Genomic DNA, 22,912 nt, shown 5'->3' with positions numbered 1-22,912 from the left:
GTCGCGACGCCAAGTTCACTGCGCTCCCCTCTGTGTCGGGTCGTGGAAACCGACTGTGTGCGTTTCCACGCACGAGCCGCGCCGCACGGATCGTCCACGTTTCTCCCGAATCGCATTCTCGCGATTTTTCCTCGGCCGATCGTAATCGACAATGTGGTGTTGCAAAAGGCTCGATGCCTCCGATTGGCCCGTCACCACCATCGTTCGAGGTAACACGCTTCCTTTTTGCACGCTGCCGCGCGGACGCCTCGTGCAGCTCGGGGAACGAAGCTTTTTCACCAGCGCTTTTCCGGCTTCTACAACAGCTCTTCGCTCTGTTCCTCGCGTCGACGTGGTTCTCGTTGACGTCTCGTCGATCCTGGATGCTCTCTCTCTCTCTCTCTCTCTCTCGCCTCGTGTTCTCGTCTTCGAGTGATCGCTGTTCCGCCGACAGGACCATTGTCGCCACTGCACGCCGCTTTCTGCTCCTCCGCCGAGCGGTTCTCGGATTGTTCGACCAGCTTTCCACGAACGCTTTAGCTTCCACGCCGCTTTTACTATTCTATCCGGTCAAAGTCGCGAATCTAGGATAAGATCGAACGCTGTACGGCTTGGTTGCTTTGGTGTACTTTGTCCGGGGAAGTTTCCGGAATAATCCACTGGGATTCTTCAGCTTAACGCGGCGAATTTCACGTTGCTTGCAGCGGTCAGAGGTCTTTAACAGTCGAAGGAAATAATTGTTCGAGAAGCTTGTTGCGGTCTTTGCGGAGTTTCAAAGACGAACTTTTTGCGATTTGTCTTCGTTCATTTTTGGTTCGGTGAATAAAATGTTATTTCTTTTGTGCGGTGGTTCAACGTTGGTCCTATATTATCTCTTCTGAACAATTACTTGTAAAATGGACCTCTCGTCTGTATCTTCGAGGTGCGAACTCTATAACAGCCAATTACGAGCATTTTTGACTTCCCACTGATTGTGCGTGAACGATAGAGAGAGATGAAAATTTTTTCGCACGGCTAATCAATAACGCGACTAGTTCTTCGGAAAGAAATTTCAGAAGTTTGTCGGGCAGTCTGTTCCGGTCGATGTAGTTGTACAAAGGGCAAGGACAGAGGGGTGTGCGGAACGATGGTAGAATGAACGTGCTATCGATCCGTAGGATGAAAAACGTTGTCAGGTGGAGGAGAATACGCGAGCAAGAACAGGTTGTTTCCGAAGGGAAAAGTCCGCGGGACTCGTTCGGGTATCGCGGTGGCTCGGAAGCCCTACAGGTCACGGCAGAAAACGTTCGGTTAATCGCATCGCTCGTCCTAATTGCTTATTCGATTTAATCCCACTTGTGATGCAACCGGCGCGCGGTGGCTATGTATCCACATCGTAGATACTACGCTGTAGATACATACTACACAGCGTCGTCGGCGTTTTTCTGCCCGTTCTCTCCTCGGCGCTCGTGCCATCTTCGATCTTTGCTCTTCCGTTCAGCCCACGTGCACCGCCGAAATAGTTCGCCGCGTCCGCAGGATTATCGTGGCTCGAATTACCCATTCATGAATTCCTCTCACAAAAGAAAAAGCTAGCCCGAAAATACCTAACCCGAAATTATGCATTCGCGGATCTTCCATCGAAATGCTAATTCGCCGGACTATTTCCGTGCAAGAGTTTACATGGGGGTCCAGACGGTTGACGCACTCGGCTGGTTTTAGAATGAAAAGCAATTTTCCCCGATAATTGCAATTTTCGGCTGAACTTCCGCTGTTAGACTGTCTCATATCAGATGTCCGATTTTTAACACTAACGTTAAAAAGAAGCAGGAATACATATTGTGTACAGAGTGTTCGAAAAATGTCGGAAAACCTTGAAAGGGGAGGTTCCCGAGGTCATTTGAAATAACTTTTTCCTTTACGAAAATGTTCTCCGTGGCTTCGTTCAGGAGTTATTAACGAAAAACACGGGGCCAATCAGAGCGCGGCAATAGCGGGCGGATTGCGACGCGGTGGGAGGTCCCGCTGAGTGCGACGTTGCTATTGGCCGGGCCGGAACCCGTCCGCTGTAGCCGCGCTCTGATTCGTCCGTATTTTTCGTTGATAACTCCTTAACGAAGCCGCGGACGACATTTTCGTAAAGGAAAAAGTTTCTTCAAATGACCTCAGGAATTACTCCTTTCAAGGAAGTACAACATTTCTGGGACAGCCTGTATAGTAAACTTGTGGTCTATAACAGTATTTCTACATGAAAAAAGCATCGCTACATTTACAATCCAAATTCAAATTTACATGAATGTAACAGCGCGTGAGGGAAAGTCTTTCGTGTGAAAATGCGACCGATTTGCATGCGAGTCATGCGACACGGGTTGCGACGCTGGTATCGACGCGTTCTCGTTACTTTATCCCTGGAAGCGATCGAGCGGCTCCGCGAACCTAAACGAGACCGGCTGGGATGGAATTGAACACCGGATGTCGTAAAACAAGCCACCGGATTTGAATCTATAGGACAGTTGGGACACTTTCGGTGGCGCGGCTGCCGCGGCAAAGAAAAACAACGACGGTGCATCTCGCCGACGACGATGGCCGCACAGTCACTTTCCGAGTCAGCGTCCAATGACTGAACAGCCGAGAGCATGGTTGTAACGCGACATCGGATCGTGAATCGTCTCGGCCGGCTCGATCGATCGATGACGATCCTTCCGGCACAGTCATGCGAAAATCTGACCGACTTGTCGCGCGACGGTTCTGTGACGAGTGTCCTTCAGTGGGACGGCCCACCATGATTCCTCTTCGTTGACGTACAATTCCCTTCGATCGTTTAGAGATCGTTATCGGATGGTGCGATGGAGTTGACGTACGACACTTCCGCGGGATTAACGTGGCTCGTGGAGATTTTTTGTTGACTTTCATTCCTCACCCATCATTCCGTGTAATCGTACAGTGTTATCAGTTTGTTTTATGATGGCTGCGATTCTGAGGAAAGTTTCGCCTCGATGAATAATTTTCCACTGAACGTGGGAGACTAACTTGTGCTCGTTGCAGAATTATTTTGAGGATTATTGGAAATTAACACTAAACCTACCACGCGCGGTCTAATGACCGTTTTTGAAATTTCGTTTAGAATTTCTTGTACGCAACGTTACTGTATCGCCATGTAACTTATTGACTTGAATGTGCTGAAAATGCGTAAATGTAAATAAAACTTTACTATATGGAAAAAAATATTTTGTTTACTATCCAATTGGATAAAATCTCTTTCTATATTAAGATACATACTTTTTTTTTTGGAGCGGTCATTTGACCGCTCATGGTAGGATTAGGTATACATGAAATGTCGGTACGTTTAGTGTGAGGTCAATCATAGAGTAAATTCTTTTGACGATGCATTCATAATTAAACAAAGCTGCTCCGTTTCGAGTGAATAACAGAAAGAAAATTCAATAATCAAACACTGTGCCAAATGTGCTCTCGAACTTGTAGTAAATTAATATTTGTATTAACAAACTTTTTCGTTGTATACTAATACATTTAAATTGTTGTATTTTTCCTTAAATATTGGAGTCGGCTTTTTCTCAAAGAACTGAATCGTTAAGGAGTCTCAAAAGAAAGGACATTCTAATGGAATTATAGTTGTAATAATATTTTAATGATGCAATGAAATATAAATTCGTTTTTATACGCCGCATTTATACATTATACCATATTTATTACTTGGTGGTAACTCGTTTCCAAGAAACGGAACTCTGCCTCCGTTATGAGAGGAAGAATCCTTTTCGTTTTTCATATAATTATGTTATTTCAAAACGGCGTATAACTTCTTGTACTCTTCAAATAGCACCGAATAATGTTTGCAATGATTACGAACCTGCAATAACAGTTTTTACATTTTAATTCCTGATGTGTATCCGCAAGAAACTGGAAATATTGACGGAGGAGTGCTAAAAACAAAAATAACTAAGTTAGCTGTATGTATTTTCTACCGAAAGAGTTGAAATACGAAAGCTACTTGAAATTTACGCGTGACATTGCGTACTTTCCATCGGTTATTGTAAACCAGTCATTGGAAAGTTCAATAATTCCGGAATGACGGCCGAGGACAGAATGCAAAAGAATCGTCCTATCGATCTGACCTGCGCAAATTCGTGGTGACTCACGCCGCTCCAGGTTCGCACAATAATGTGACGCGTGTCATTGAGACATTAAATTGACACACTTCTGGGTATCCGCCAGTGGTCAATTACATTGGACGTGGCCGATTACATGGAGCGTAATTGGATGAAGACGTACCTTGGAGTTGTCGAGTCTCGAGACGATCGCGTTAAAAGCGTTCCCGAGTTTCTTGCGCTGTCTTCTCGCGATTTCGGTGTCCCGACCCCTGGAAATAAACTTTTTACTACCTTGAAACAATGCTTTATAAAAATACAATTTCATCGATACAACTGGTCGCTAACCTATCCGCGTACAAACACGTGTCTCGGTTACGTTCTACAGTATCTTTTACGCCATTAACACGTTTACTTAAGATACGGTTTAATAGCAAATATTGTTGCCAACAGTATGTCTATCGTCGTTGCAGAAACATATTTATTTTGAATTTATACGAAAATTCTTTAATAATCATCTTTGGTCACATTGGATTTTAAATTCGTATGTCAAGTGCTTGATTAACAGACGAAAATAATTTTCAAACTAAATATCACCAGTACGGAAAAATATTTTCGGAAAAATGTGCAACTCAGAAAAACTAAAATGATTATCGTCTTGTTATAGCAGAAACTAAGTCAGCAATAACAGCTTTATCTTGTTCACGGTAATATAAATTAGTTCACAATAAAAATGATGGCCAATCTGAACGCAATCAGATGTAATCCAGATGTAATTAGAGAATCAATTCGTCGAATTGAAGTTAATTAGAAATCGAATATCCTATTACAAGGAAATACCTACAATATAAAGTACCAATTTCACAATAATTAGAAATCCATCATTTTATTTATTTATTTTAATTTCACCTTCTACTCTCATTTCCATCGGAAACATTTCAAGCCTGTTCAAATAACATGTGTTCCAACTAGGAATATATTTTAAATCGAACTAAAAAACAAACATCCGAAACATCCTAACGACAGGTACTGTCGTCTTATAAAATCGTCTATTCATCGTTTACCAAATGTTCCGCTCGGGAGCGCACAGTAAATTCTGGATTAGCGCTTATCTAAACAGAATTTGCGCTTCGATTAAACGAGCTCGGTGCGGCTACTTTGAGAAACAGTTACCCGTCGGCGTGGAGATTGAACGACCGGCGCCTGATCGAAATAGGCCGCGGAACGTATGATTATGCGGTATTCGCGTTAGAAGACGACGGCGCGAACGCGTCGATTGGCATCGGTTTGTCTTTCCCGTTTCTTTCCTCTTTTTCGGGTTTTCTCTCGTCGAATCCCGGAGAAACGACATGTCACGAGGATGGAGTATGTGGGTCGTAGAGCAATACGGTTCTCGTCGACGATGGACGGGGACAGCGAGCAGAATAGGAGCGGAGGTTTTCATTGATTCATGCTGGCACGCTCGAGGAAACGTTGCGCCAGCGTGAATCCTCGCGCCGCGGTCCGCGAGGAGGGGAGAAAAGAAAAGAAAGAGAAAAAAAAGAATAACAGCCGCGGTAAAAATAACGACTTCCGGTACAAGTCAGCTCAAGTATTTGGCACGGGAGTGACGTCACGTCCGTCGTCTAGAACCGATCGCCGTTTTTCACGGTACGCCACGGCTATTTCCAACCAACAATCCCGATGGCCGTTGCACACAGGTGTGCAAGTTATGAGACTCGTAACTGTCTTTTTGCTCGCACTATCGCCGGCCGCGTCGGCACGATTTAATTGCGAACAAAAGTACCGCTGGGAATTCGTAATTTGAAAACCCCGCCCCGCCCCAAGATCGTTATTAATCGCGGGGAAATTGATTGCCCTGTCCAATAGGCCTGATCCATTCGTCGAACCTTCTGTGCCCTTGGATGGAAAGATCAAGAATGTAAACAAAACCGACCGAACTTCCACTGATTAAAACATTAGTTCCACCTCGTGAAATAGTTAACAACCCGGTGTGGTTCGAGTTTAACAATTGAATATGTTCGCAGCTTTTGACAAAGGAAAATGGCACAGCTGAGCAATTGAGGAAACGCACACACGTACACCTGTCTGTGCAATTTCGCACATATTTACTATTTCGGAAAACATCGGAACTGTTTCGAAATCTTTGGAATCCTGGTGGAATTTAAATGTCACCTATCTGTAAAGAAATTGAAGTAACCCATTTTTAAGTATGCGCGTAAATATTTGATAAAAATGTAGAAACGAAGTAGCATCAGAAAGTTACAGTGAGCCCTGATAAATTCAGTGTTAATTAAACAATAAGCGCGATTCATTCGTCCGTCTTTAAATTCAATTTACTTTGAACAGCTCTTTGTACGTTTCTGTCTGCTGAATAATGGAAATATTACGTTAACGTCACGGTGCGAACGACGCGACCAAATCGGTCAATGGAACAAACTGACTCTTCCCGAATACATTCTAACACTGCGGTGCGCATAATTAAGCTCTCGAGCGAACTTCTCCGTCAAACGAAGCAATTTGAAAGTTAAATTTATTTTAGCGGCTGTCCGATAGGTTGTCCATCGGCAAACATCCACGTGTATCCATAATCCGTCCGGCCGATCGAATCGGTAGTCGCGGCGATTCGCCGGTCGGGCTGATCGAGGCACAAAGCGATCCTCGAGGATTTCATTCAGGGATCGTGACTAGCTAAAGCTACTGTTCTATGTTGCGCTAGCTCTGATCTATGGTGAAATCTTTATCATGTACCAGATATCGTGGCCCACGTGTTCCCAGGCACAGCTCTTTGAGAACAGACTTTACAAGGTTTCTATGCAGATATTCTAACGCGTGTCCGCCCACAATGCACCGTTCTATTCATTGTACGCGTTGCGTGTTCGACGGATTTCTACATTCTACGATTCCACGCTACAATAAGGCCACCGCCGAATAAATTCTCGCCGGTTTTCGTTTGTCCCGGGATTTAGTTCGCTGCAATTGCCCCGGTGCACGTGTTTATCGGCGATTGTTCCCGTGGAAACGACGATTTTTAGTCGTTCTCGCGCGTTCGTTCCGGCTTATTTGGACGGTGAATAGTGTCAACACAGTTTCGTGCTTCGCCAATGAGGATTGTTGTTTGTTCCGTGATTAAGCACCGTCTTATCATCGCGGTGCACGTGCACCCGGCCACCGTTGCCTTTGGGAATTGCATTTCCAGTCGTTTTTGCGGATTAATCCTTTAGCAGCGGACACTGGGTCACTTTGACAATAAATGGTTCTCCTATACGGAATGTTAAAACCGGCCACGCAATAATTTTCTCTAGCTCCGATGCGGCGAGAAAGGTTTTCGTTTAATTTCAGTGGTTTCAGTCTACAAATTACACTTAAAATTAATTTTTTAATGTTCTAATAGCTCACGATGGAATCAGATCTGAATCCTTAGATCTGCAGAGAAACACGTCTTTATTTGTCTACTTTGATTATAAAATTATAGAGACAGAGGTCGTTTGAAGGTCATAGTGTCATACATAGACAAATGAAACGTACAAAGAAGAATTAACCAATATTTTGTTTGCGTTTAATTCACACCATCAATCCACTGAAATTATGCAAGAACTTGTTTACTAAAAAATGGTCGTCTGGTTTGTATAATGTAATGTACACTGTACCTTTAGTATTGTATCCTTTCTTGACGACATATCTGATCTGTACGGAAAACAAGAAGTTTCCACAATTTTTACAAAGTGAAAATTATGTAATATTATTCTTTATCTATCGTAAGACCTTCGGTCTTTCGTATTTCGCTTAATCATGTTCGTCGCAAACGCGTAGTTTACTCACCACTCGCATATGAAAATCAAGTGGTTTCACACTTCGTTCACGAGCCCGAGTCGCAATATTTCGTGCGAACGTTAATTATTTCGTTTCATGTTTAATCTACAATTTTTATTTATCTCGCGACCTACGATGTGCAGTTACTATCGCGCAATTTATCGATGCACTTCGGTCGCTGGTAACCGCTACGTGTCCCGGAATTAAGTGGTCTGTTATCTCCGCACAAATACATCGTCCTCGCTGCACGGTGTACCCTCGTATTTCAAAGTGTTTCAGACAATTTGCATTTACTGTTTTCCGAACAACGCCGCCGAGCGTCCGCGAAGTTGCAGCCGTTTAGCTGAAAAACGCTGGAACGCGAAAGATGCACGACCAGGGTTCTCGAATATGCGTCCGGTCCCAGCATTTCTCGCAAAGTGTTCCATTCGGAGATAACGTCCTCCATCTCGAATTTCGTGCCGCCCGTTGCCGAAAATTCCAGTATCCACCGTTCCCGTTCCGGCTTTCGTTCTAATCTCGCTGGGAGTGCTCTCGGCGTGCTCCGTCTACCGAGAACATCGCGCAAAACGTGCTTATTTGTGTGTCAGGCTTAAGTGTAGACTCCGTATCCCGGATCCGCGGTGTTTTGCTTTCCCACGGTCCGTTATTTTTGTCATTCGCAACTGGTTACTGCCACCGTTCCGTCCCGCGCGGTAAGTATTATTTTGAAAGCAGGCGTCACGCGCGTTTCCCGTTTCCCGGTCCCAAGTTCACGGACAACGGCCTCCGCGCCGGGGGAAACGAGAAAAAGTTGTCCCCGGGAGCGTATCGAACTGGTCTTCGTAATTGATTTCCCGATAAAAAGGTCCCGCCGACGTCGAGAATGTTCTTTTTCGCGGGAAACGAAACGAAACGAAACGAAACGAGACGAGAGAGAAATAACAAAAAGAAAAAAGAAAGGAAACAGAGAAGCAAATAAGAAATAGAGAATCCGGATCGAGGGGTGAGTCACGGAAAATGGAGCACGCCGCAGTGCATAAGCGGACGAGACGTTATCTAGCACGAAGCAATGCCCGGCGAATCGATCGGCGTGCACGCGAGCGCCACGGTGTCTGCCGGGATACCCCGGTGCTCGTTCACGGACACGTAATAACAATTATATCGTGACAACGCGAGAAAGATCGAGGTCGCCGGTAGACAGACCCTGTACAACCTCTCGTGCTCCACAACCGATCGCTTTCCTCGGAGATCCTCGCTGCTGAATCTCTTATCCTGATCGCCTGGCGATCGCACATCGTAGCTTGGCCCTGCATAAAACAAATCGCTTAATTTGTGATGCGAACAACGGTGCAATATCGATCACTTAAGGGCCAAGGGTAGTCGCACGACTTTTACAGAGTCAGCAGGTCGGTAACTGCTGTATAATTTCCGTTCACAGCCTTCAGACACTGACTTAAGATCCGTCTTGGTCTCGATCCGACGGGTATTAAGTATGCGGCTAAACTTGTCACATTTTTTGCTCTGTATTATCAGAAACGTGCTTTAAGTTTTTCGCTTTATTTCGCGGAGAATCAAGACAAAATACAGCTCAATTTGTAGCTGGAGATATTTTCCAGCGCGCGCTACTCTCTATATCATCCAGAAAACTCGTCCAATGACATAAAAATGCTTGGATTCCACGGCATGCGCATCGTCAATTTTTGGCCTACTTCTAACGCTTATATCACCAAATATCCGCATAATCTCGTCAGCTGATCACCAGCGCGCGCTAGATTGAACCTTCCTCTTTCGAACGAGCCCTTGCCCACCGGAAAATATTCTCAAATAAGGACGAAAAGTTGAGGCACGTGAAACCATTTTTCGCCGATTTTTGTCGGTAACGTGGTCACTCTGCCTTATCGCGAATCTACAGTTCGTTCATTCAATTTTTGGATTATTCTAGTAGTCTAAGCAGTCAAATTTATAAGAATAGGAAAGATACACTACCGCTCAAAAGTATCCGGACACTTGCGAAATATGTATTAGCATTGCATAAAAGTTAGTTCAGTGACTAAAATCGATTTTTATTAGTTTCGTATAAAATCTATAACATTTTAAATTAAAAATGACGTATTTGGAACTTACCAATACTACACTAAAATTAAATACGAGATTCATCGACGTATCCACCGTCCGGATACTTTTGAGCGGTAGCGTATATAGTTTGTAAAATTTTTTGGAATTTATCGTACACATTACTTCTCAAACTTTCTTTTTTCCGGCGCTGTTTCTCTGTGGGTAATGGAACAATATTGCTCAGTGTGGCGTCATAGTCAACCATTTCGTCTAACATAACTTCCTCCGGATGCCAATTTTACGAGTTTTCTTCGTAATCCCAACCGGTCAGTTGGAAATTCCTGCTGAAGAATCGAAAGGATAATGTTCGCAGAAGAAAATTCCGGATTTGAAAATCCGGGAAGGGATCGAACCGTATTTCTCAGTATGGCTCAGCCGTTACATAAAAATGTAACGTAACTTCTTCCCCGGGCCACTTGAACAATTTTTCTTCATGAGCCCAAGCGGTTAATTAGAAATAGAAATTTCTACCGAGGGATAAAAATGATAATATTCGCAGAATAAAATTCCGGAATCGAAAATCCGCGAAAGGATCGAACAGTATTTCTCCGTATGGCTCAGCCGTTACATAAAAATGTAACGTAACTTCTTCCCCGGGCCACTTGAACAATTTTTCTTCGTGAGCTAATTAGAAATAGAAATTTCTACCGAGGAAGAAAACTGATAATATTCGAATGCATCTCTGCGGATAATCGAACAGTATTGCTCAGTATTACGCCACTTGGGCTAGCTCCAGGTACAGATTGCGGCATATTACGCGAGAGGATGGAAGCGATCGAAAAGCTTGGGTGGCATCTTTATTCATTAGCTTTCTAATTGCCAGCCGGTCGAAGCTCCCCGGTTAACCAGGCAATTACACGTACGATAGAAGCTTTCATCTGCCCGGGCGAGTCTGCCTCGCGGACTTGTCCTGGGAACACGGGGAATTAGTTACACCGCTGTTCAAACTTGTTCCCATGATCCCGCAAATCCCCGCTATTGTTCAGAATGCAGGGGAGCGACAATTAATTTATTTATTTATTCGTTCATTTATACAAGGTAGAATCTTTCTGTACACAGGTTGCGCTCGATCTAGCGAGATTAACAAGACGTCGTGTGTAAATCTGACAGAAGAAAGTTATGTGAATTATTTACGCTCGTCTCTGATTTACGTGGCACGTTTTGTACGCGAAAATAAGTTCGATGTGCCATGCCTATTCATGAGAATGCAAATCATCGCCTTATAGCATCGAGAAAGTAAGAGACATAAAACTTGAGCTGAAACACAACCGTTTAATGACAGTCGTTTAAGTCGGCGATTAACACTTTCGCTATCAGCGTTTATTTCTTTGCCGGTTTTCACATTGAAAATGTTTTAGCGAATGCAACGTAACACTTTTTTGAAATATTGAAACAATTCAGCTGAAGTTGATCACAGAATTTCTGAATATTATGCTGTACAGCGTTTACTCGATACATGTCCAAAACACAGGTCCAGGCAGGGACATATATCGGGCAGGAGATGCTATCCTTTGACCCACGCCGAACGTAAAAAAGCAATGCGAAGCTCGAGAGGCTTCAAGAGGTATACCCCGCGGCAGTGGGGATAGTTCTGGGACTTTTATCGGCTAGGCATTTCGGACATATATAGAGTAAACACTGTATGCTATGATTTTCGACAACAACGCGTAATCAATTATTTTGACTGTGTTTAAGCAAATAACTTTCACATTGTGGACGTTACGTATTATATAACGATATAAACTAACGATAACATTATATACCATAGGCGCACTATTAAAATAAATATCGCTTTTCAAGGTACTTAGAAAGAAACATCAAACAGAAGTTGGATATACTATGCTCGCGCGCGAGGAAGCGAATTCTTGCAATAAGGTTACACGTCCGTTGCAATTAAATTAATTAAACTAGTTCGGGATACAAAAAGACTATGGAAATCTTGAGACCAGTTCGAGCGAGGAGTGTAATTGAAGGAGTTGCCACAGCTCGACGGAATTTGCGCTTCTAGTTGTGCCCGCTCGAGTGATTGCTCCGTAATTACAGACTTGGGAGAAAAACTATTTTTGGAGCCTCGCATTATAGCAAGACATCAGAATTACGCTCAACGTTGCTAACACGCCTATCCTACATTTTGCGCGTCTCGTGCGCTGTTAAAGTTCCAGTTTCTAAACTTCAGCATCAAAATTCCGTGGCACCGACTCGAAAGTCTTGGTTCCAAATTTGGGAACGTATACTGTACAACTCGAATCTACGTGCTGCGCCGCGCAAACTGGAATCTTTCGGCCATTTGCTTATCCTGTACAACCGCTTTCATCTGAAGCATAAACTGTACACGTGTTCGTGCAAACGTTGATTCTATCTCAAGCTCCAACATTAGAACTCTTATCTCACGTAAGGATGAATGCGTCAGTTTTCTGCGGTACTATCATTTATATCGCAGGCCCGCATTGTTGTACCGTCACGAACAATTCTTTCGCACGAGCTTGGCCGAATTTAATTTAAAATAGGGACAAGAGTACGAACAATTTGTGAAACATCGAATTGTTACATAATATTAGAAATAACACAGGGAGAGTAACATACCGCAAAAAAATATATCCTGGCCATGCTTCACCGGGAATTTCCACTTCCGATTGCTGCTCGGGCTCACGAACGAAAGTCGTAAAACCGAAGAGGTTACGTTAGACGAAAGGGTTGTCTGTGGCAATTAAACTATGCAAATGCAGGGATCGCGAAGCGACCGAACTCGCAGCGTGTTGTCCGATCCGCGTAATCGCCGCGGCAAGTTACATCGAGATTATGGTTAATTAGCTGACCCCCGGAACGGGGGGTTATTACAGCTGCGCGCGGTCACGTTTCTGCAAATAATTCTCGTCGGGCAGCCGGTCCTGACTATACGCGGCGATTATTAGCGGTGTATCATGACGAAGAAAACCCTTCTCGACGATTTTTCCAGTCGTCCCCGGACAATTTGTTCGCCTATTGCGCCGGTGACGTCATCGGGCGTCCCACAGGTGGTAAAGTTCACTTTTAATCGTTCCCGCTCCACAAAGGTCTCGGGTCGCGCAACTCCGCGCGCGCCGCTCGTTAACGTCCTCCCTAATTAAAATAGCAATTGCGCGCGGCTCGCTGTTTCTTGAATATCATGCGGATTGTTTGCTCCTCGGCCCCCGTAAATCTCCGACAGGACAGGGCGCGTGCGCGCGCGCGCCGTCCCCCGTTAATATCCGCGAAAGTGAATCTAGAAAAAGGTCAGCTCGTGCCTTGGCTCCCGAGATCGCGTCGCTGATCGCCGGACCTCTCGTGGCTGCTTATTGGGAGCCGGCCTTTTATAACCGTTAATTACCGCGGTTGCACTCGTATTTCCCTTGTTCCCTTTCTCCTGCCGATGTCTGTCCCCGTCCACGGCGTGTCGCGCATTTGCATCGATTGCGGAACCGTTGCTAGTAGACCGCTGCTCGTAATTGGGCCACTAAACTGCGGGGACTCTAGAATTCTTTTCTCGTGGGTCAACGGTGTTAAGCAATTACACGAAAAACTTCTCGAATTCTTCTGCACAATGGCTTCGTCTCTGCCTTTCTTCTGAGCCGCAATTGTTCCAGTTAGTCAGCAAGCCAACGTCAGCTTCCTTGATTAGACCGGCGGTTATCAGAGTTATACAATGCCGTAATATACTAAATTCTCGATATATGTCAACAACGTGGGTCTTGCCAGTGTCTTATATCTCCTACGAGATATATCGTTCATACCCGTGTAATGTTTACTCTCGAGCTTTATGACCCTTCACGGGGTATAACGGTAGTGGGGATAATTCCGTGACATTTATCTGCCAGGCCTTGGCGACATGTATAGAGGTGTCATTGTACCTGCTCCATTTCAGAGAATGATCTGAATATTAGATTATTTGGCGTGGGATAGGTTAAAACAACGTTATGCGCGTCCCCCGGATGCAACCGAATTATGTTAGCGCCGTTCGTCGAACCGCCTCCGTTCGTTTGCCTCCGTTGGCTGCTAGAGAAGCGTCGGCTACTAAATCCACAACCGGGTCACTCTGCGGACGTAATACCAGAGTTAACAGATTTAATCATAGAACGGTAAATGGAGCGTCGCGCCGTGTTAGGAATTCCATTCTCCTCACTCTCTCTTTAGCTTCGTTCCGAATTCAAAAGGAACCTTGTGTCCTACGAGGCTTCCACCATCCATCTTTTCGAACCTAAATAGCCCCGGCCACGCGTGGGGCGAAATTCCGGCTGCAACTGTACAAATATTTATCTCGGATCTATTTAAATATTTTCATTTAGAATTCTCGGCTTTCCACCACCAAAATGGGAAGTTAAGACCGGGCTGCGGATCTTCGTGCAAAATGAAAACTCTCTCTGCATCAGCCTCTATCGATCACTGAATCGTAATGTATTCCTTCCTATGATAGCTTGGAAATAATACATCAATAGTCTCGAGTTCATATTTCACCCTATGATTAGTATCCTATATAGTATCCTATTAGTATCCTATATAGTATAGTATTTCTTCCTACGATAGTTTGGAAATAATACATTAATATTCTCGAGTTCATATTTCACCATTGCGGTCGTAAATTCATAACTTTTGCAGTATAGTGACATTTTAACGTGCTGTAAAAAAATACAGAAAGGAAGAATCGATTCTTCTAAGGTTCAGAAGACCCCTTTGCACAGAACTAATCGGAATCAAATCTCCGAGGGCCTTTAAAGCCGCGAAATATTTCGAGTGCAGTAAACTGTGCAAGCACGAGAAAAGAAAAATTCTGAGGAAAGGAAGGGGCGAGCGAGGGAACGTGAAATGCCCCCGGTCCCAAAACGAAGAAGCAAACATCCGATCGAGGGTCCCATGAAGTCGCATTAGCCGGGTTAAAATGAAGGTTCGGCCGTACAGCGGCGCGTCCGAGAGCCTCCAATTTGGAAGATCGTGGCTTGTTAATCTTCGCGGGGCATCGGTCGTAGTTCAGGGCCCGGGGCCGCCTCGATAAACGATCTCCGTTTAAAGTGATAAATGCCCGTGCACGCGCCGCGCCGCGCCGCGCCGCGCCGGCTAGGTAAACAAAAGCACTGTGAATCGAGGCTGCTCTGACGCGCGCGGACCCGCAGACCCGCAGAAATAGGATAAACGTGGGGGAACGCGAATCTCGCCGGGCATGTGTGGATTCTAATTTTACGAACGGCCGGCTCGCCTCTGGCCAATCGAATCTGCCCGACAACACGGCCGTTCTAAAACGGTCCCCTCGCCGTGCAGTGTGCGCGCCACAGTGTTCAAATAGGCCCGGAAGTTAGCATTCCTTCCGACAAGTATCCGCAGCGCTGCGATCGACCCCGATGCCGGGAAACGCCGCAGAACCGACGACTCCGGAACCGACGAGAAAAACGATTTTCTCGACGGTCGGTATAGTCGGTCCCCTGTGTATCGACCACGCTTTCCACTGTGATTAACGGTCGGTAAAAGGTGCCCCGCAGCTGCGACCCTTTTTATCAACCCGGCTACGTAGTCACTACCTGTTTCTGGAAAAACCTGTTCCCGATAATGGCTCGTTTACACTTGCAATCGCTACTTTCTGTCATTTATCGCGACTAAGTGATAAGTACTGATTTAACATCGTAAATATTTGAAAATCGTGGTATGTTGGTTCTTACAGATGATAATGTATGCTAAAGCACGACGTCAGTTCACTAACTGTCAGTTACATGAATATGAGGGGAAGGGGGGTCAATGGCGTTCGGCTACGAGATCTTGACCCCCCTCTTATTAGCCTAAGGCTGGTCACTGAGGTGGTATATCCGGAGTCCTCCGGATCGTCCCCCCAGGTGTGACTGGGAATATGTAACTTGGATTACCACCTTGTCAAAAAATCAAAAAAATTACATAGATACGTGGTTTAGATATGTGGGGGCTAATTTGCAAGCCACTTATTCGTTATCTGTATGCAAGGGGTTAAAAGTATGGAGGCTGCAATAAACCGGGATTAGATTGGGACACTTAAGCGTACTATTTACTGCTAAGAGGATGTGTAATATATCGAGTAATAACACGTTGATGATTAGTCCGGTGCTTGTACTGACTCCCTTTTGTAGTGAACTTGAAACCCCTTTTATAGAATAGCTACTATTTAACTTTTTTCACGTTTATTAAAATTCTAAAATTCTAAAATCTTTGGAGGGAACATCCTCCCGAAGAGTAGTTTTATAGTGATCGACCGAACGCTGCCTCACTTATGCGCGAATGACGTGGCGCCGGATGGTGATTTCAACGCACGGCACCAACACCGTTACAGTCCTCGGAGCGTCGGAGGTTCCCTGCGAAGATGACTGACCAGAGTGAAGGGGAAACATTTTCTCTTTCGAGTTGAATAGAAGTTTTTAAACAAAACGCGGGAACTGTATCTTCCACGTGGAAGAATAGCCTGTTCGGTTCCAGGAAGGAAGTAGAAGAATGGCGTCCGTATTCTCGATTCGGAGTGGTTCAGATGCTCATTAAGCGGCGGTATTGGTTGCACGGTTCCGCGAGCAATACAATGTTTTATTAATTCTCGCGAAACCGATGGTGTGCGTGTTGATCGTGCGACCGTGACGCGTTGCTTGTGGGACCGAGGTACGCACGCAATCATCTGATACGCGCTCGAGCTAATTGCCGCGCGCGGAGGGTCAGTCGCGAGACTATTTTTCTTTCTTTTTTTTTTTTTGTTACAACGTAGCGGTTTTTCTGGCCGGTTTACGATTGACACGTGTCCGCAAACGATTCAATTAAATTTCCCCGTGGGAGGATGCAGTCGGCCGGTCTGCCACCGTGTAATCAGCGAGAACAGTATGCACGCGTGTGCGACGCACTCTCCCTGTTCTCTCGTCACGTACCGCTGGTTCCGTTATGATCGGCGAACATCAACGAGATGTGTTTGCTCGGTGGAAAGCTTTTTCTTAATGCCGTGTTATCAGGCGATCGTAACGGTGATAATACCGGCCGAACCTTGCTCTGGAACACCTGACCATTCATGCGTCTGCTCGCCTGTAATGGTAAACTCGAACATTATCCTCGGGGAAATGTTTCTGTTTCCGAGGAAACTATTCGAACTATGCATTATTTGCTCTGGTTTCTTAAGCATTCATTCTTTTTTTCCACCTAATTGTACGCCATTCCGATGTAACAGTGGGTAACGAAATAATTAGAGTCACTGGTACAAGTAATAAACGTCTAGTTACACACTGAATTCTGACAAATGTACGTTTACATTTTATTCATTGCGCGGTTAAAAATTCCTTTTTCCTGGCTCTAGTAATATTTAGTACTCACTGTAAATGTCTACCCGTTTTATTTTTATTCAGAGCGAAAATTTGTCTCGTGGTCTTTGTTCGACAATAGTTTTAGAATATTTTGTATATTAGCGACTATTCATCTTATTAGTACGTTTAATAACATTAATAAAAATTCGCTTGGGATGACATTCCAACCGTGTAAGAGTTCGGAGAAATTGAAGACAGATAAATCGACGTTATTTCGCTTTCGATTAGCTTGTGACGGGAACAGGAATCGAGTATAACTTTTTAAGCCGCATGTTTTCTAACGGATAAACTCCAGACGATGGCTGACAACCTGAAGTTGCACAGGCAGCAGATGTGATCCATTGATATAATGGTTTGACAGTTAGGAATCTGCAGGTATCGACAGTGACCTGATGTTATACCGTTCGCTTAAAAATAAGAATATTGTTGCTAAAAGATCTGCCCACGTAACTGAGAAGGCGAGAGCGGCTTCTGCTAAGAGGAAACAGTGCTTGGTTGCTCAAAAATTAAATAAACATACTACGAAACGTAAGTGTTTAAAAAATGAAGTCTCAAATATTCATAAAACAGTCGTGTAAAAATTCCACACCGGCAACATTAGCCTTTTCACCATCAAATTATTGTAGCTAACGGTGAAATTAGATTATCATTGTGTTTTTATTCCAAATCGATAATTACGATTTCCAGAGAGCGATACTTTCTCTATAAATATATTTTTATAAGTAACGCTGTATAGCGGGCAGAAGGTGCGTGAGGAATCCGGAGAAAGCATACGCGTACTTCATAAGTAAAAGCAACGATTTCATAAATCTTATCCGGTTCAAAGGTGCACGCTCGTGAAAATCGTCAAGTGATTCCGAATTAAAAGAACGTGCAGCCGATCGAGGCCTCGCCCATTGTGACTAAATTCGATAAACGTGTTCTTCGAGTGGGCAGAACCACGTCATCCTCTCTTTTCTTTATCTGTCCTCTTACGCTCGGTGCAGACGTCTCATCTGTAATTGAGATCTCATTAATTGACTCCGCCATTATTTCGTTGCCTGCTTAACAAAAGTAATGGACTACTTCACCCAATCAACTCAACAAAACAAAAACAGTATTTATGTTCAGAAAAAAAACTGATCGAACTCAATTCGTCTTTTGGTATGAAATTATTATAATGTTAACAAAATCGACAAATTCGAACAATGAAATTCAACTTCTTCGAGAATGAAAGCGATGCGGTAATATGTAACAAAATTAAAACAAGGTTATTACCATCGTTTGTGAATAATAAATTACTGAATCCGGTTAGTAGATGCCAATACAAATTTTGTATATGTGGATGTCGAATCTTCTTCACTATTTTCTAATCAAACTGCACAGATTTGGTTCGTCTATCTCGATTTTAGTTCCAGAAATCTGAAGTTTACTTTTCAAATTTTTCCCTTAACCTTTTGTCTTACCATATTTGTATTTTTTTGATTTTCTGAAATAATAGATAGTACAAAAGAGAAGATACAAGATTGAGTTTTGAGACTGAGGTCACGAAAGAAAAATTTTCATAGGAGATTTTGGACATGGTGATTGCGAACTGAAAACACCGGAACGGTTTTCAGAGAACGGTGGAATACGTTGCACAAGTGAATTGAGTCGTGTCTTTTCTGTGTTACAGGTGAGTCACGGCTTCGCATAACTTTGACATATTTATGCGCGGCACGATCGACGATCCAAGTCGATCGTGCGCACGCCACGAGGGTAACGCGGAAACGTTCAGCCGAAAATCAGGTAATCGAGCACGATTTCTAGATCCACGTTTGCCGCGAGCCCGCGGTGCCCGGGCCATCTTTATCGAAAGATGAAGACGTTCCGTCGTGAGACGTTATTGCCGCCGCGGAAAAAAGTAAAAGGGACTGGCATTTACGATCACGCTTTCACCGGGACTGATATTTAGAGACCGCGAGGATCGGGACGGAGAAAATAGCGGTCGGAGACGCTTGACATTTATGCGTTTCGACCTAATAAGCGTAACGCAATAAATATTCGTCATGATGAAAATAAATTAGTGGAACGCACGAGCGTGTGCGTCGGCCTCGGACGCATCATCCGCGCGCGAAAGTCATTATGAAACGCATTACGATCGCTAGACCATTCTCTTTTATTTGATTGCGCCGCCGATACTTTATCTCTCGTTTGGCCTTTTAGCTGCGTTTGGCAACGATCGCTGCTGTGATTAACGAATCAAAATAGATTTGGCTTCGCAGCGAATCGGTCGTCAGCGGTTTCCTAGACTCTTTGTCTTAGTCTTGCTTCATCGATGTTTGAACGTACGTGGAAAATCTGCATCGTCCACTTCACGCGGTTGTGGCTAATTTAGATGTGACGTTGCATTACGTGAATTCGCTCGTCCCTGCAATTGTTAGTCATTGTCTGCCGGAACGCTCGTAGTAGCTGGTCCTGTTATTGATGCGACGCATTTGGAGTCGCTTGATTTCTTGAATACAGTGATTTCTCTATATATGTCGCCGAGGCCTGAATGATAAACGTCGCGAAATTATCCCCACTACCGCGGGGTATACCACGTGAGGGTTCCCGAAGCTTGAGTGACCTCGGACGCCGAGGAGTGTAAACATAACACGGCTCGGGTATGTCTCGGGCAAGGCCCGTGTTGTTGACATATATCGAGGATTCACTGTATTAGGCTGGCTAAAAATTATAATGAAGATTTAGCTCTTATCAATCTCAATGGATTTGTCAGTCCATTTGCCATCGATGAGAGTAATAAACTTTACCACCAGTTTTTCGTTTTTAACACCATTTGCCTTTGCGGAAATAAGAAAGCATAATGACGCAGAAGATCGGAGCTCCCGTAGCTCGTCTCCAAATTAAAATAAGCGTTCAATCATTTAATCGAACGTAATGAACTTCGAAATTTTTAATCTCATCTTTCCGTCACCTTTTGTTTTAGCCAGATAATTGATGCAGAAAATCTGTGCGGCATAATTATTTTAATGGAATTTCTGCGACCCATTTAACGTAATGTGTCGCAACTGCTCATCTGCTTATACTAGTTGTCCAAGCGAGTTAGAGAATTTAGCAGGTTCAGTGGATCAAGGGATAATCAGAGATCAAGCCAAAGTTAGAGCCATGGACGTTGAGAATTAGAGAGTGTGAGTTTGAAGTCCCAAAATGCATATTTACCTACACGATTGTCAGAAATATTCCCAGCTATAATTTTGCAAATTTTCTCTGAAACGATCATTTACTGTTCCCTTCCAAGCCCTAATTTTAATAATTTTCTGCCTATGTTTTGGTAATTGGTACAATCTGAGGATACAGTATTTCAAAATAGTGGAGCAAAGTGAATTGCTCTAAATCTAAGTCGGAGCATAAAGTTTTCAAATGAAGCAATAAATATTTCTAGTAGCGTGGAAATTGGAAAGTTCTCTCAGGTTTCTCGAACAAATAGAGTCTAGATTAGATTCCCAGATTGGCGAAGTGTGGTGTAGAGTCGAACGTAAAATATTTTCTCAAATCATAAGAAAGTGTGTTTTACCGTTCGCGTAACGGTAGCATTGAAGTTGACTTATGGTTAAAAAGTAAAACATCCAACGGCAGAGATTTGCGATTAGGTTACATGGAGTTTCAACGGTTGCGAATTATTATCCTCTAATTTCGTATTTAAGAAGAGAATTTCCGTCTTCGTGGGTTTGCGATAAGGTAGGGTGACCACGTTATCGACAAAACTAGGCGAAAAATGGTTTTAAGTGCCTCAAATTTTCATCCTGATATGAGAATATTTTTCACTGGGAAAGGGCTCGTTCGAAAGAGGAAGGTCGGTTCTATTTAACAGTACGTTTACGGAGTACTAAAAGTGACTATTTCACGTTGTAGAAACAACAAAATTCGAATTATTCAGATATTCAGCCATTTTTATTGCGCTGGAAAATATCTCCAGCTACAAATTGAGCTATATTTTGTGACAAGTTTAAAAATGTGACAAGTTTAGTCACATCAATACCAAGACGGATCAATACCAAGACGGATCTTAAGTCTGTGTCTGAAGGCTGTGAATGGAAATTATTAATTAAAAGGTCACGTGACAATCCCGGGCCCTTAAGGGATACAATCGCTGTGCCCGATGCTGTCGATTGAAGCGAGAATAAAAAAGTATGTTACACGTGGACACGTTCCGAATAGTTCGGAGATGCGTGCGGAACGCTTTCTTCCGATTCTTTCGCGCTGTTCACGACAGGCGGCGGCGTTTTAGAAAACGCGAAACATATTTCGACATCTCACGGATTTTCTGCGTGCTGGAAAAAGCGGACTTTCTCTTGTCGGCGGCGGCGGTGGCGGCGCGCCGTCATTAAGAATAAAAATACAGTTCCCCCGTTCTATTGCTTCTGTCATTAATAACAAACGCGTCGGTGTACTGCGCTCGACGCTTGCAAATCCGGAACACCGGCTCTCTTACGGTTAATTGTTACCGGTTGGTATGCAAAAACAGATGATACGATTGGCGATGGTCAATTAGCTTTAATTATGCCTGTTAATTACTATGTTACCGGACCCGTTTCTATTACGCTCAAACATACCTCTGAACTAATTATTGTGCGATACACGCTGTGATTCTCCTTGAACCTCGACTAAACTTTATGGCCGCTTTCTTTGATTTTCTTCGTGCCTCGCGATTTTACTCATTACTGAACATTAAAGTGCTGTCGAAAGATTAATTTTTAATTATTCTATTTCATATACTCAGCAATTTATTTGACGTGCTTGCACAGGCCAATTGACACTACATCGAACAGAAGAAAACTGTAAATCGTTGCCTTTTCAGTAGGTTGATCAATTTCATACAGGGTGACCCATAAACGCGGCTATAGACATATACGTGGCGTTGGCATTGGCCGAGCCGGAATAATAATAATAATTCCTTAACAAAGCTGTGGAGAAGATTTTCGCAATGGAAAAAGTTGCTTCCAATGACCTTGGGAGTCGTCCCTTTCAAGGAAGCACATTTTTGGGACACCCTGTATGGAATTTCTCATCGGTTTGACCGCTCATGCGAATTTACCTAACCCCGCATTCTATCTACAGGATCGGCTCTTCTCGAATTCGGTAGAAACCGAATTATTTATCTAATCCGCCACCCCCGACTCGAGTTCGATTATTTTTCGTCGCGTCACCGTTTGTGTTTCCGGTCAAACGAATCCGAAACGGATTTTGTCTTCTTTCATCCGAGTTCTTCCCGTATTTTGACGGTCGTTAATCCGTCTGGAAGCGTTTTCTGCTCGTTAAAAATGATGGAGACCGCGTTTACCATCGCGGGAGGCTGTAGTCCCTGACATGGAGCGTTATTTGAGTGTGTTTCTATTAAAATTGCTTCAAGATGCTTTTCAATCTTCTTTGAGTAATGTCCCGTTTCGTGCGACGAATCCTGTGACGTAACCGTCCGTGCACAACGTGTAAATGTATCATTGATTCAGACTATTTTTTCAAATAGTTCATGTATTTACAAATCAAATAAAACAAAGAGGTACAGTGAATTCTCGATATATGTCAACAACACGGGTCTTGTCAGCGTCATGTATCGTCGAGGAGACATATTCCCTCACGGGGCATACCGCGCGGTAGTGTGGATAATTCCGCGAC

The 22,912-nt window shown here is 43.9% G+C and overlaps 1 protein-coding gene across 11 annotated transcripts in view; it reads left to right on the top strand.

Annotated features, from left to right (window-relative positions):
* The window catches only part of LOC143352873 (uncharacterized), a 383,132-nt gene that overhangs the window by 63,200 nt on the left and 297,020 nt on the right, over window positions 1–22,912 (top strand). For 2 of the 11 annotated variants that reach the window (XM_076785838.1, XM_076785833.1), the window contains exon 1: window positions 18,952–19,045. The exons of the other annotated variants lie outside the window; for them this stretch is intronic. In XM_076785838.1, coding sequence (XP_076641953.1) covers window positions 18,967–19,045 — 79 coding nt within the window. In that variant the 5' untranslated portion in view covers window positions 18,952–18,966. Of the gene's footprint in view, window positions 1–18,951; window positions 19,046–22,912 lie in introns of those variants that run through there. 11 annotated transcript variants of the gene reach the window in all.

The sequence above is a fragment of the Halictus rubicundus genome, chromosome 3 (assembly GCF_050948215.1).
Source record: "Halictus rubicundus isolate RS-2024b chromosome 3, iyHalRubi1_principal, whole genome shotgun sequence".
NCBI classification, from domain to species: domain Eukaryota; kingdom Metazoa; phylum Arthropoda; class Insecta; order Hymenoptera; family Halictidae; genus Halictus; species Halictus rubicundus.
The sequence above is the reverse complement of the archived record's forward strand: the minus strand, read 5'-3'. Positions and strand labels throughout refer to the sequence as shown.